The sequence below is a fragment of the Phycodurus eques genome, chromosome 16 (genome assembly GCF_024500275.1).
Source record: "Phycodurus eques isolate BA_2022a chromosome 16, UOR_Pequ_1.1, whole genome shotgun sequence".
In the NCBI taxonomy this organism is placed as follows: Eukaryota; Metazoa; Chordata; class Actinopteri; order Syngnathiformes; family Syngnathidae; genus Phycodurus; species Phycodurus eques.
In genome coordinates, this window is record NC_084540.1 from 19586101 (window position 1) to 19601436 (window position 15336).

General features: G+C 44.7%; 2 protein-coding genes across 6 annotated transcripts; one reads left to right on the plus strand and one right to left on the minus strand.

Annotated features, from left to right (window-relative positions):
- Nucleotides 1-17: 17 nt before the first annotated feature.
- LOC133415128 (zinc finger and SCAN domain-containing protein 31-like) lies at nt 18-10680 on the minus strand. Of its 4 annotated transcripts, none has more exons than XM_061700961.1 (7): nt 10254-10680; nt 8012-8121; nt 7665-7918; nt 7441-7555; nt 5643-5754; nt 2038-2220; nt 18-1921 (listed from the first exon to the last, which is right to left on the minus strand). In XM_061700961.1, the coding sequence occupies exons 1-7, from the start codon at nt 10525-10527 to the stop codon at nt 1605-1607; spliced, it is 1365 nt and encodes a 454-aa protein (XP_061556945.1). In that variant the 5' UTR covers nt 10528-10680; the 3' UTR covers nt 18-1604. The 4 variants fall into 4 exon arrangements, with proteins under 4 accessions (XP_061556945.1, XP_061556943.1, XP_061556942.1 ...); XM_061700958.1 differs by lacking the exons at nt 18-1921; nt 2038-2220 and adding exons at nt 2378-2898; nt 3973-4323; XM_061700960.1 differs by lacking the exons at nt 18-1921; nt 2038-2220; nt 10254-10680 and adding exons at nt 2378-2898; nt 3973-4323; nt 8715-8895.
- Nucleotides 10681-10927: 247 nt separating this feature from the next.
- vac14 (vac14 homolog (S. cerevisiae)) lies at nt 10928-15150 on the plus strand. 2 transcript variants are annotated; one of them, XM_061700351.1, is made up of 2 exons: nt 10928-12804; nt 12970-15150. In XM_061700351.1, the coding sequence occupies exons 1-2, from the start codon at nt 11071-11073 to the stop codon at nt 13417-13419; spliced, it is 2184 nt and encodes a 727-aa protein (XP_061556335.1). In that variant the 5' UTR covers nt 10928-11070; the 3' UTR covers nt 13420-15150. The 2 variants fall into 2 exon arrangements, with proteins under 2 accessions (XP_061556335.1, XP_061556334.1); XM_061700350.1 differs by having other exon boundaries at nt 10928-15150.
- Nucleotides 15151-15336: the final 186 nt, after the last annotated feature.

Below are 15336 nucleotides of genomic sequence, written 5' to 3' on the forward strand. Positions count from 1 at the left end.
CACCCAACTGAAGGCTGATGACTATTGTGAAGATGAAATCTGACTAATATACGTTTTAAAGCTTGAAACAAAAACTACAAGATTTAAGATGTATGCAATTTTATATATGCAACAACAGTACACTTTCCACTCGCTGTTTACAGCTCTGTTGAAATCTGCTGGTTTTGAAGGGGGCTTGTCCTATCTTTCTCCAAGCCACCGAATCCATTCACCCATCCATTTTCTATAGCGCTTGTCCCCGTTAAGAGTTGCAGGTGAGCTTGAGCCTATCCTAGCTGATTTTGGGTGAGACAACTGGTCACCGACCAATTGCAAGGCACACATAGACAAGCAAGCATGCACACTCACATTCACACCTATGGACAATTTAGAGCAGGGGTGTCCAAACTACAGCTCGGGGGTGGGGGGGGGGGGGCATTTTCTGCCCGCCGTTCATTTTTTAGCAGCCCATGGCATATATAAAATGTAACATTTGAAATGGCCCACAATGCAATTGGGCGTGGGTGTGTGTGTGCACGTGGGTGCAACACACCTGACAACTACTACCGCTAGGGCTGCAACTAACAGTTCATTTAATAATCAAGCTGTCGATTTTTTTTTTAATTGACAGATGAGTCACATTAATCAAAAACTTTTCCATCCCTTAATTAAAAAAACAGGATATTTCAAATTGACAGTGCAGAAAATGCAGAAACAAAACAATGATTCAGTTACTGGTTCAGTCTAACATTTTCAGCATAAAAAATGATCAATGTTCGCCAATGTTTTTTTTTTTTTTTTTTGATGAAACAGACAAATCATTCTGCAATTTTTGAGGATTAGAGATATCAGAAAATATTTAGTCGTGAGAGGCTCAAATTCTGAGGATTTGGACAATTTTAAGGTAAGCCACGACTCTAAATGATAACCGATGATCAAAATAGTCGACAAATTGGATAACTGATTCGTGTTTGATTAATCAAGCTATGGATACTACTACTAACAATAAAAGCTTTATATAGAGCTTTTCTAGACATCTAAAGAAACAATTTACAAATAAAAGTAACAATATCTCTCTTTATGAGCCGGAAATAAAGATAACAGCGTTTCAGAAGCAAGAATATTTTCCTCCACTTTCTGCTGTGTCAAGGTCTGAATTTGTGAACATATCACATGAACTATTAACAATGATCCTCAAGTAAAAACTACTTGAAAGATTGTCGGTGTATTACAGAATGCTGGTTTTCGTTTTGAAAATGGGAGATCTGCTCAGGCAGGAGCCGAACTATTTTAGTGGTATACGGCTGTCGACCACCCCAAAAACATGAAAAATCCAAAACTATTTGCCTTATCGCCTTTAACAAAAAGTAGCAGATTCTCTGAATAATAATGATATATAATTACTACCCCAAAAATGTTTTTTAGCGTGTTTAATAACGTCAAAGAATGTCCTTTGATTGTTCTGCTTGGACACCCCCGATTTCGGCTTCAATGAACCTAACATGCTTGTTTTTGGAACGTGGGAGGAAGCTGCTAACCACTTCTCACACTGTACAAACTTCAAGTCAATTTTCCCTCAATGTGACCCCCCCCCCCCCTCCCCCGCTCCCTAAATGGCACGCATCTTATGTTTCAACAAATGGTGTAGGAGTTGCGTCTTGGAGTCGAACGTCATTCCGCATTCGCCGCAGCCCATGTGCGATCGGATCAGGTGACTCCTCATGCTGCCCTTCTGCGCGAACCTCTGCCCGCAGAAGCGGCACACGAACCGTTTGTCCCCCGTGTGCACCACCATGTGGGTCCGCAGGGCCGACTGGCTGGCCCAAGTCTTCCCGCACAGGCGGCACTTGTTGGGGACCAGGTCGCACTTGTGGTGCTTGAACTGGCTCTTGGTCCCGAATTGCTCCTTGCACACGTCGCACCAGTAGGGCTGATGGGCTCTCTGGTGGATCATCAGGGTGTTCGGGTTGTAGAATACAATGTTGCATCGTAAACAAATGTATTTCTTTCCGCCGCCCCCGCCGCTCGAGCTTGCTTGTACCGTCAGCTTGTTCTCACCATCTTCAATAACATATTCGTAACAGTCGTCCTCTGTACCGGTACTCGACGGCACAGATTGTTCTTCGGTCCCATTATTATCGTAATGATTCTTACTGTCCGAGTCCAGCGACATGTCCTCCAGCCACACTGGCGTCTCCTCTACTTCCTCCGAGAAGCGTTCGTCGTCGTGGTCGTCGTCGTCTGTTGAAACACAAAATAGGAATATGCCTAATTGTCTGAGTGTCCTTCAACGCATCACGCGAGAAACGGTATTTGGTGCACGAATAATAAATAAATGCAAAATGCTATGATTTATAACATTTTGTGAAGACAGTTATTACAAAACATAAGGCTTGGAAACTGTTACGAAGTTTATTATTGGAGCCCGTTAAACAACTTTCTATGGAACATGTACAACATACAACGTATCAAAACAACAGAGGAGGGATTTGTGATGATTAGCCACATTTTGTGGAGCAGTTCATTGGAATTATTCCGGTTTGAGTCGGGAATGAACGACGCCGAAAAAGGCATCGTTGACGGCCGTCGACCGGCCGAGTTTCTGTCTGATAAGTTGGGCCTCCTGCCTCTTGGCCTCGTGGGCGTCCTCCATGTACATCTGGAGGCGCCGTTCGTGCATCTCCTCCAGCTTCCAAGCCGCTGTCGACATCTCCTCCAGCGTGTCGGTGACGTCGCGGTCGACCCTCTTCCTTTTTCGGGAAGATACGCGGCGAGGGGCCATCGGGGCCGAGGGTCCCGGTTCTGGTTCTGCCGCCGTCGAGGTCCTCGACGGTGAACCGCTTGGTGAAGTTAGCGGCTCGCCAACAGAAATGAGCTGGATGTTGTTGTTGTTGCTGCAGCCGGAGTCGAGATCCTCCACTGAAAAGTGGCACAAATGACGCGTTAAACACCAGGACATATAGTAAATATCTACACTCCCCCTCCCATTCTTTTACATTTTTAATATGGAACAGTAGTTTTCTTTTTAACACCAAATGAAAAATACTTAGCTCTCCAAGTACCACCAAAATGACCAAAATTTAAAATGCATTAGCAGAATAAGTAAGTAAGTGTAACTAACTGTTGATCAAAATAAGAGGCAGGTTTCATTCCTAAAGTCAATTTATTATTAAAGTAAGCCACTGTAACATTATAAAAAATTTTTAACATTAACACTGCACTTAAATATAGAAACTGAAAAAAACTGTCTCTGAATAATCCAATTGAAATGTATTGCACATAGAAGTTAAATTAATATTGTATTTAAATAAATGTTTGAAAACAAAGAGTTCAAAAAGACTATGCAAATGTGCTGTACTTAAGAGTTAAATACAACTGAAGTGGACTTAAGATATTTACTGTTCGGGATAAAAAATAAAAAAAATAAAAAATAAATAGTAACGTTATGCGCAGTTTGAACATTTAATTCAGTGATTCTTTCGCATACCACTTGTGGGAGTACCACACTCTGAAAACACTACAATAGAACATTTGAGAGCCGTACAATTTGGAGTTCATTTTCAGGAAAAATATACACAAAGCTTAGGAAAGTGGTACACGTGAAACTTGTTTTTACAGTTAAAATGCTGCCTGTGCAAATAGTTTTTTGGGTGGCAATTCAATTTCCATTATTTCCTATGGGAGGAAGAAATAGGAAGTTGATCAACCTTCTGTCACGCGGACAGAGAAAGACGGGACAAATTCCTCCCAGCAATATTTCACTTTGGGAGGAAGTGTCAGATCACTAACGGAGGCGAAACAGTTGGGACACGGTTGTAAAGTTTCACACACTCATTTCTCCCATCCTGTTGTGTTGAAAGCAATTGACGCTGTCCAGCAAAATGGCACAGGTCACACCGGACAACTTGGCTAATCTGGCTCAAATTTGCGCATCTAATGAATTTGTCAGTCAAGTCAGTAAAGAGCACAAAGCTAGTGGTAAGGAAAACTTACCGACAGACTCCATCATGGCCTCCAGCAGAGTGGCCGTGTCCACGCGTTTCTGCGCCCGGTCCTTTATCGCCGGCCTACGACCATATACGGCGTCCACCAACTTGAACCACCTCCACGCTTTGGTCCTGTTCTTCTCTTTTATTTTGCGGTACTCGCAGCGCAGCTTCTTGCACTTCATCTGGCACTGACCGCACGTCCGCTGGAAACCCTCGGCGGCCATCCGCTGCGAGACCAGCTGGAAAACCCTCCTGTTCCGAACCGCGCCAACGAGCTCCCGCTGCACCTCCTCTTCGGCAAGGATACCGAGGAAGGTCTGCACCTCCTGGAAAGCCCAGGGTGCGCTGTTGTGTGCTGATGTTGGCCGGAAAAAGGCAACATAAACAATATTTAATTCTCTCTCCGTTTAGCTACAATTTTTTTTTTCTTTTTTACAGGTTCTTGTTGAGCAGAGAATTGTTGACTCTTGTCAACTGACTAGGGTAGACAAAATTTCATGATGGACTACGGGCATCAATAAATCGATTTTTATCGATTTATAAAACTCAATTCTGTTTTGATGGGATGGGAGAATCTCACTCTGAGCGTTCTGAAATCCTGCTTCCGTGCTGTCGAGGAGGTCTGTGTAGATGCAGGCCTTAAATTGAGGTCATGTTTTTAATTTGTCATACCACAAACTCAGCTTGTGGCTATTAAGAGGTGGACTTTGTTTTGCATCCATTTCTTCAAGACACGATTAACTGACAATCACACATTCAAGGAAATTCTTAACCCTTTTCTTAACCCTTTTTTTGACAATGGAAACAAAAACACAACTGAAGCAAAGTGCTTGGTGAAAGCAGGGTGGTAATTTTCCAGTAAAGGAGGGTACACACAATTATCGGGCGGAATTTGAGTATTTTTTCCTCTCTTCTGATCAAAGTTAGCAAAGGACTGATCATCAAATGTCTCTGAAAGATAATCCTGAGTGATTATCCGGTGGTGTGCGGTGTGCTAAGAGAGATCCCTCCCTACCCCCGATCAAAATCAGCAAAGAACTGATTAGCTGCTGTCTCTAAAAGATTATCCTGAGTGATTATCCTGGGGTATGTTAAGAGCGGATTTTTCCTCCCTGAGCTGCTTGGGAAACAATTGTAAACGATAAACCTGTTCCATATTTACCATAGTAAATCTTTATAAGTGTGGTCAACACCGAGTTGAACGGAATGATAGCCAGAGAGGAAGCGATCGAATTAGAGGAGTAACCGGTTGTGTTGAGTGTTTGTATAATACATCATCAAAATTAAAATAACAAGGAGTTGCAACATCAATCTTGTCTCACTTTTTCTTTTTCTACTACTACTCTTTCTTCTTCTTTGCATTTTCCGGCAGTGTGGATGCCTTGTGGAACCATGCTGCCTCTCAAAGGTCCATCGTGGTACTACAACAGACATCTGGATACTCGTAAACGTCTGTGGAGATATGGTTACGTGCGTGGTGTGCTGTGTTGTCATCAAATACATCACACACTATAAGGATAGTAAGAAGACACTCATGAGTTGTTTCCCGTTGTCATTTGTGGGGTCTCTCACATTAAAAAAAAAAAATAAAAATCATTTAAGATGTTAAAAATTGCTCTGTGTGTGTGTGTGTGTGTGCACCGTTTAAGACAGTGGACAACTGGCTTCACTTACTTTCTTGACTGAGTGTTTCCTGGGGGAAGCTGCCACCAGCGCCCTCCAAATAATCTTCAACTTTGACCTGAATCACATCGACGTGTTCGGGGTCGGACCCGGTCAACACAGCCTGCCAAATGGAACAACTGGAATGAAAATCTGTTTTTGATGAAAATCCTACTTCTTTTTGTCTTTCTCTCTTCTGCAATCGGTGCTTCTTGTTTGTGGAGGTGCCGCTGCCCCTTCATATTTTAACTGCTCGACATTGGCGGTTGGGAGGTCGGGGATGATGGCGCTGGGACTGAGTGAGAGTGTAAAGTGCCTTGAGATAACTTTTACTTCTGTTGTGAATTGGCTTAACTTCCGGGTTCACGGAGGCCGAAGGAAGCTATCACAAACTGCTGGTAGTAACATTTTGGTAACCAACATAGTTGATCCCATGACCACGGACCACTCGTCGTCATCAGTGAACTGTGGGCTTGTGAAGCCCTTTGTTCCTCTTTTGTGTTTAAGGTCTATATAAATAAACTTGCCTTTTTTTGTGTGTGTTACTAACCTTACATGGAGTTTTGGAACCGTTCAGTTGGACACTTTCCATGGGAATAATGGGAAGTCACCGGAAATGTCTCAAAAAACTCTGAGGCTACGTTTATATTATGTTCCCGGCGGGCACGGCAGCCCCATTTTCCTGAAACTTAAGCATTTTTTCGTGTTTGCTCGTGGGGAGATGGGGGCTGCTTTCGTCCCAGAGACTCAAAGGTGCACAACATTTCAGCCCGCGGTTTACCACGGATGCAGCCCGTCATGTTCTGATGGGATACATCACAACCCTCACGTGCTGTCAAGGCCTTTTACGGATGAAACATGGCCACCGGGTAGCTTTGGAGCACGTTTGTGGCCTGGCGGAGTTGGACGACGCTCCGCTGCCTTGACCCGACTACAGAATCGGCGTCAGCGTAGGGTGGACACTTCATAAATCTTCGATAATATTAGTTTTTGTCAACAACTAACTCGCTAATCCATATGTCGTACCAAAACATGCAAAAGAGACGATGGCCAAGTTATTCAAGTACACAAAATGTATATTCTCTCACTCACTCACAACTTTGAAAACAGGTATTTCAGAGTGGGAAATGGGTAAATTAAGCACACGCCCTGTTATGGACTGTCAGGTTTAAGCGCGTTCACCCCATTTTACTACAGCCGACTAGGTTTCTCATCCGCACCGTGACTGCCTCGGCAATTTTTTTGACAGTTTAAAAAGCCACCCACGGCAATCACGGCCTGTCACATCCCTCCCCCTGCGTTGTCTCTCCCTCCCGTTTTGTCCACGGTGGCCTGAAACAGGGCCGCTGGGAACATAATGTAAACACAGCTTAACAAACTAATTACCATTTTGTTTGGGCACAAGCAAGAAATGCATCCAAGCAATTCTAAAATGTGACTCCCCTTCATTTTTGGGGTCACAATTGATTGGTGTGTTAAACTGTAATCCAACGCGGTAAATAAATAAACACACATTTTTTTCCAAACATAATTTAACCTCAGTTTGCTGCAAAAAAAGTCATATATTCCCATGAAAAAGTATCCATCTACAAAACTCCTTGGACGAGTATTATCCTGATTACCTCAAATAGTGGCCATAGTCATTTATTTAGCCGACTGCAGAGAGAACCAGGCGTTTATTTGACATAGAGGAGCCTTTTATATAGGCCACTGTTTTGAGTAAATTCAGTACTTTCATTGTAGGCAAAGCGTACTAATCATTTTCACTCGCTCTACATTAATTACATTATCACATGGCTAATAGCCTTACCTGGGAGAGCTCGTGGTTGTGGCAATTTCCAGGACTGATGTCCTTTATGTAGAGCTTCCGTCCATCAGGTGTGACTCGCACTTTGATGGTGAACGGACAACGTTTCACATCGGGGCTAAAAAGAAAAAAAAAAAGACATTTATATATAATTTACCCAGAAGATCACAACATTAATCTGATCTGTTACGGGGCTCATTTCGGTGGTAACGGTCGTCCAAATTTACCCTTTGCTGCCGTGAGCGCACGCAAAGTCCAGCTCGGCGAACACTAAATTCTCGCTGTATGATTTTTTCCTGGCCCGCTTTTTGGCATTCTCCACGGTCCTGGAACTACGCTTGTAAAGCTCCACGAAATTGGACCTCTGCCAGCTTTCGATGGCCTCCGAGAAAGACTCAAAACTATAAAACTCTGCGCCTTTCTCCAAAACCGGCACGTCAATAGGAGAGAATGACTCCAAAGACATGGACGCATTCATATCCTGCAGAGAGGGGGGAAAAACAAACAAGAAAACAACAACATTTCAGTTGCAGCATGAGTAGTATGATAGACACTCTGAATATTAGAAACTCACATCGTCTACTTGCTGAGCATCCATCTTTTGATTCGTACGGAATCGGTCTTTCCACAGATTAAGGCACCAGTCCTTTCCAAAGACTCCGTTGATGACTGGAGACTCGGACTCTGGACAAAAGCAGACCGAATGGATTAAGTCAAACAACTAGGTCCTTTTTTTAAATGTCCGACATGAATGAGTAGTCACCACGTCGCTGTTGGGGAAAACATGGCTGTTTCTGTGTAAAATTAGTAGCTATGCATGTCATGGAATACGGAAAGGTTGATTTTAAATGTGATTTGTGTGTCTGGCGCGTGGTATGGTGGTATGTCATAACAACTGGTATGGTGGAAAAATAATTTGTGAGTTGGGTTGTTGTACAATGAATTACACCGCAAATTATGGTCATCTTTTATAATTGCTGTTTTGTTCAAATTTGCAGAAATGTAAAAAGGTACACTGTTCACGGGGTAACTGCTAAAGCAGGGTACACTGTGTCGCAGATTTTTTTCTTATTACTTTTACGCTTGTAATGTCCTCGTATGTGGGAAAGGAGAGCCATAGTCGCCGATGCACTTTTTTAACAATTTTTGAACGCCGGGAACACAAACACAAAAGAGCACGTTCATGCAGGAGCTGCTGTCAGTCACAGCTCACACACAGACTTGCTGACGTCAGACTCCACCTTAACCGTGTAAAGAATTCCAAGCGAGTTGCTCACCCAGCCTCGTAAGGAAAATGTCCTGATGGAATTCCTTCTGCCCTGTTCTTCTCATGTTTGCTCGGTGAGCTTGTCCCCAAATACAACTCTGGTACACTAAACTTGTCTTTTGAGTATCAATAACAAAAAGCTTCGGTCGAGTGGAGGCATACAGCGCTGGACTCTCTTCCTTCTCTCGTGGGATCCGGAAGACGAGTGAGTCTTCTTTTCAGATAACAGCCCCCGCAGTGGCTCTTTATCAAACCAGTTCTTGCATGTTCTCAGCCTGAATGTTATCATAAGTCTGTAGGCCGTGTGCGTGTTCATAACATAGTGTGGTCAGTTTTAACTAACTAAAGCTACTGTGTGTGCTAGTGTCCTGTAAGCAGCAACAGAGAAATATAACTTATACCAGGTACCACTTAAGGGCACATATCTAAAACACAGACGCAACAATACTGTACAGTATTTTCCATACATTTTATGCTTGTATTTTATTGCACATTCAGTCATTTATCCTTTCCAGACCCTCAAAAACTACCACAATTTTTGTTCACATACAGTATTTTACTGCCCCCCCCCCCCCACCAAAAAAGCAAAGCATTGTATAAAAACAAAAAAAAGAGAATGTGCAGAAATCATCTGGTTTTATAAAGTAATCATTACTGTATGCTGGAAAAAGCAAAAATCAACGTTACACACGGCCTGTGAAACTGCAAACGGCTCATCAAATCAGCTATGGTTCCAGTGAAAACAAAAGTTGAATGCAATATCTCAGCACCACAATGTTCTGTCTCTGAATGTCCCCAGCGGCAAGGTAAGCTTGCTGACGATCACACTGCTATGTTTTTTTTGGGTCTCCCCTTGCCCAAGAGCGAGGGCATTACAGTTCCTTAATTGCACTCAAATTGTTTTATGCAAATCTGAAGATCCCGAGTAACTCAGACTTTGACTCAACAAAAAGCAAAAACAGTTCGTAATCCGAAAAACTCGTTTCGTCGTTAGTTTTGGCACTCGTAAGTCAAGGTACACACGATATAACAGATTGTACTTATTTTGGGACACAAAATTGTCTACAATTATTTAAATAAAGTGTTGGTGAGTAACTAATTACATGTAACGAGATTTCTATTATTACAATTTTAGTTACGTTTGAAAAATACCTGCAAAAGTTCGCCTTGTATTTTTATATCGCTCCCTCTGAAAAGGTTTTTGTGGTTTTAATCCACTGTTTTTTTTGGTTTTTTTTTGAGGACCCATCCAAGGTTTCCGTTGATGCATTCATACAAAATGAAGAAAATCAAAACGTAATCAAATGTGATTACTGTAGTTATATTATTTTGAAAAAGTGATTCAAATACTTACACAACTATTTTTCAACAGCGCAATTGTAACCGACTACATTCCATACAATGTTTACATTTGTATTAACACCTAATATAGTTCTTTAATTAATTACCATCACTGGCAGTATTCCTGACAATCTAATGATTTCCGGTTCAGAAAGTGTACCTAATGTCGTGTCAAGCGAGCGTACATGGCAAACAAACGAAAAGCTACCATTAACGTCGTCGTCGTCGTCGTCGGTCTGAATGGCGACGGTGCGGTGGCTCCGAAGCGGGCCGGGCGCGTCGCTCCTTGCCGCGGTCAGCTCGCACTCCAGCGTGTCGACCTTCTCCGTCAGGGCCGAGTTGAGCGTTTGGAGCCGGGACAGTTCCAAACGCAGCTCGACCGTGTCCTCGTCCACCGCCTTGCATAGCTCAGCCATGGCGGACTCGGCCATCGTCTCCATGATGGATGAAAGCTTGGAATGAAGCGATATGTTGGGCTCCATCGCTTCCGAAAACGCGGGTGTGCTTTGGAGAACGCCCGTTTGTGTCGAAAATTGTGTATAGATATGAAAAGTAAAAGTGCTTTAGAGTTAAAAAAAAAAAAAAAATTAAAAAGCGAGTGGAGGTGACGATGAGGAAGAAGCACTTCCCCTCAAATCAAGCGGAACCAATCGGGTTAAGAACAGACGTGACGTACACGACGTACGGCGTCTTCTTCTTCGATGGTATTTATTGTGTGTGAGAACAAGAAATAATGCAAGAAAATATAAATAAAATACATTATTAAATTTATTTCATGTATTCATTTAGTTTCCTTCATTCGAATAAAAATAATAAATTAATGCTGTTCGCTAATGGTTTCGTGACGTAATATCTTCCGCCGGAAGCCAGCGGTCAGCTGCGTCGCATTTACTCGGCGCTTCCTGGTTCTCTTGCCCCCTGGCTTTCTGTTATAATTTATCCTGATGCAGCGTTTTCCTCGCGTTTTCCCTTAACGTTTAACGGGAGACACATAAACGACTTTGATTCCAAACGCCGTCGACATCATGAACACGGAGAAGGACTTTTCACCGCTAACGCCCAACATCGTCCGGGCTCTCAATGATAAACTGTACGAGAAGCGGAAAGTGGCGGCCCTGGAAATCGAGAAGCTGGTGCGCGAGTTCGTGGCGCAGAACAACTCCACTCAGATCCGTCACGTCATCCAGATCCTGGCCTCGGAGTTCGCGCTGTCTCAACACCCGCACAGCCGCAAGGGGGGACTGATCGGCCTGGCTGCGTGCTCCATCGCGCTGGGCAAGGACTCGGGTCTGTACCTGAAGGAGCTCATCGAGCCGGTCCTCACTTGTTTTAACGACTCCGACAGCCGCCTGCGTTACTACGCCTGCGAGGCGCTCTATAATATCGTCAAAGTGGCCAGGGGAGCCGTGCTGGCCCACTTCAACCTGCTTTTTGATGGGCTGAGCAAGCTTGCAGCAGATCCCGACCCGAACGTCAAGAGCGGCTCGGAACTTTTGGACCGACTCCTGAAGGACATTGTGACCGAAAGCAACAAGTTCGACCTCGTCGCGTTTGTCCCTCTCCTAAGGGAGCGCATTTACTCCAATAACCAGTACGCCCGGCAGTTCATCATCTCCTGGATCCACGTCCTGGAGTCTGTACCCGACATCAACTTGCTGGACTACCTCCCCGAGATCCTGGACGGCCTATTCCAGATCCTGGGGGACAACAGCAAGGAGATCCGCCGGATGTGCGAGGTGGTGCTCGGCGAGTTCCTGAAGGAGATCAAGAAGACGCCGTCCAGCGTGAAGTTCGCCGAGATGGCCAACATCCTGGTCATCCACTGCCAGGTGGCGGACGAGAGCAAGGTGACCAACGACCTCATCCAGCTGACCGCCATGACGTGGATGAGGGAGTTCATCCAGCTGGCGGGCCGGGCAGTGCTGCCTTACTCGTCCGGGATCCTCACCGCCGTGCTGCCCTGCCTCTCCTACGACGACCGGAAGAAGAACACCAAGGAGGCGGCGAGCGCATGCAACTACAGCTTGATGAAGCTCGTCACCCCCGAGGACGACGACGACGAAGACGACGAGAGAAGCGGAAGCGTAGAGTCGCCGGCGAGAGAAGACAAGGGCGACGGCGGCGACGGCGACACGCTCAACGCCTCGCAGGAAGCGGCGGGCTTCAGCAACATCAGCTTCTTCGCCCCGGCGAGCATCGATAGGTCTCACGTGACTCTAGACCTGGACGGCATCGTGCGGGTGCTGGACCGCCACCTCCACGAGGCGTCCACGGGCATGATGACGCGCATCACCGTGCTGAAGTGGCTTTACCACCTCTACATCAAGACGCCGCGCAAGATGTTCCGCCACACCGACAGCCTCTTCCCCATGCTTCTCAAAACCCTCTCGGACGAGTCGGACGAGGTGATCCTCAAAGATCTGGAGGTGCTGGCAGAGATCGCCTCGTCGCCCGCCGGGCAGATGGGCCCGGGGGCGACCTGCGACGGTGTTGACAGCGGGCTGGCGCTCAAGGTGCCGGACAAGGCGGGAAAGACCGGCGGCGCCGAATCCTCCCCGTCCACCCCGAGCATGAACTCATACTTCTACAAATTCATGATCAACCTCCTGAACCGCTTCAGCGTCGAGAGGAAGCTCCTGGAAAGCCGAGGAGCGTTCATCATCCGCCAGCTGTGCCTGCTCCTCCACGCCGAGAACATCTTCCACTCCATGGCGGACATCCTCCTCAAGGAAGAGGACCTGAAGTTCGCCTCCACCATGGTGCAGACGCTCAACACCATCCTGCTCACGTCGGCCGAGCTCTTCCAGCTGCGCAACCAGCTGAAGGACCTCCGCACGGCCGAGAACTGCGCGCTCTTCTGCTGCCTGTACCGCTCGTGGTGCCACAACCCCGTCGCCACTGTGTCACTCTGCTTCCTCACGCAGAACTACAAGCACGCCTACGACCTCATCCAGAAATTCGGCGGGCTGGAGGTGACGGTGGACTTCCTGATGGAGGTGGACAAGCTGGTGCAGCTGGTGGAGAGCCCCATCTTCACCTACCTGCGTCTGCAGCTCCTGGATGTGGAGGGCAACCCGTACCTGATCAAGGCGCTGTACGGGCTGCTGATGCTTCTGCCGCAGAGCCAGGCCTTCCAGCTGCTCTCGCACCGCCTGCAGTGCGTGCCCAACCCGGAGCTCATGCGGACGGTGGACGGGTCCGAGCGCGCCGACGCCAAGAAGCGAGGCGTGGCGGCCTGCGAGCGCGCCCCGCACGGCCACGTGGACTACGGCGAGCTGCTGCGCCACTTCGACTGCGTGCAGGGCAAACACCTGGAGGTGCGCCACCAGCGCTCGGGCCGCGTGGCCGAGCTGCCCGACAGGAAGCTGATGTGAGCCTGCCCCATACTGGAAAACGTTGAAACGGTGAGATTATTGGGACCAAATGTATATATTATTCAGTTTATACATACGCTGGCATGACAAGAATGTATCCAATCCATCCGTTATCTAACCCTGGACTGGTCAGCCATCACACGCGGGGCACATATGAACAAAAAAAACAAAACAAAAAAAAAACATTCACGCTTACGGACAATTTAGTCTACACGAAGAAAATACAGAATTAACACAGGAATGCTGAAGCAGAGTTTCGAACCTACAACCTCAGAACTGTGATGCAAATGTGCTAATCACTATTGACGTGAATATGTTATGTTAAAAAGGACTTTTAATGCACTCTGGTCACAAGTTACATTTTTCTAGATGTTTTTTTTAATTTTTTTTATTCTTTATGAAGGGGAAAAACGTCGTCATGAAAAGTAGCAGCTGACACCATCATGTACTTTCTATGAAGGAGTATTAGGGCCACAGTGAAAAGAAAAAAAATACTGCAAGATAAATTGGAATCTTGCGAGAATAAAGTTTGTAGACAAAAAGTTGGACAGCATATGTTGTATAGCAGAAAAAAAAAAAACCGTTATGCTCGATCTCATTTATGTAAAGCACTTTGTTACTCGCTGCAGTTTTTTATTTTTTATTTTTTTTTTCAAAAAAAGTGCTCTAAAACTATAGCTGAACTTGGCTCAGCGCATATATTACGTGTGGCAGATTTTAAAATGCACTTGTTCAAATAGGACTTATTTCGGGGGGGGGGGGAGGAAACTAACTTTTTTTCTTGAAAATATCAGTCTTTATTCTTGCAATATTACAACTTGAATCTTAAATCTATACCATGGTTTACCTCAAATATACAACTGTTTTCTCAAACATGACTTTATTCTCCTAATCTCAAAATTATACCACTTTTATCTGAAAAATGTATAACTTTTCCCTTGAAAAATCTGCCTTTATTGTCCTAATACTACAAATTTAACCTAAAAAATACACACTTATCCTTGTAAAGTAAGTTAGCGCAAAACCTTCAAGCTTTTGCTAGAAAGACATTTTTTTTTTTTACAACTAAATGTAATTTGTTTTCTTTTCAGTGTTGTCGTAATATACTCCTTTGTAATTTTCCTATCAGTTTTTTTTTTTTTTTTTGTACTCAATGTTACCAAGAAAATACATTCACTGGCATAATCCATTTTTTCAAGATGTTTATTGTAGTGCTTTGCAGTGGTGTATTGACTGAAAACAATTTCTTAAAATTAAGTTGCCTTAATGTTAGTGTGACGAAGTCTTAAACCGCTGCTATGTGTAAATTAAGACAAACTGGTAACTGCCATAACACAATAATCATGTTTTCCTGTCAGGCGGTACAGTATATGTATTTATTTTTCTTCTTGAATTGTCATTTAATTTTTTTTCTTCTTTAATGGTAATCAATAGTTCTGTGAATTTCAAGCGAAGCCAACACACATTTCGTCTCAAGAGTACATTTTGTCGATTTATTGTCATGTGAGTCGCATACAAAAGCGTCACGTTTGACCCCGCTTGAGTCTTCCTGTTAAGACGTCACGTACATTCTTGACGTGCCTTTTGTCGTGAAGCACACGGCTGGATTTTCTACTCCAGCTGGCATAACACCCGCTGTTTGCTTTTCTTTTTTTAATCGTAGTATATTTCTTTGAGCTTTGCACTGCTTCTGTCGTCATTCGTGCGGAGAATCATCAATAAAGCTGGACTCTGGGCAATGACTAAAGTGCTCTTTCTTCTTTATCAAATGGTCAACAAAATTCTGGAAAAGGAGGAAGAACAAGTTCTGGTTTGCTTAATAGTCGTCTTTTTCTAAGTTACATTCAGCGCGTAACTACTTACGTTCATTATTTTCTCATGAATTTAACACCTTGACTAGGACATCATTCATTAAGC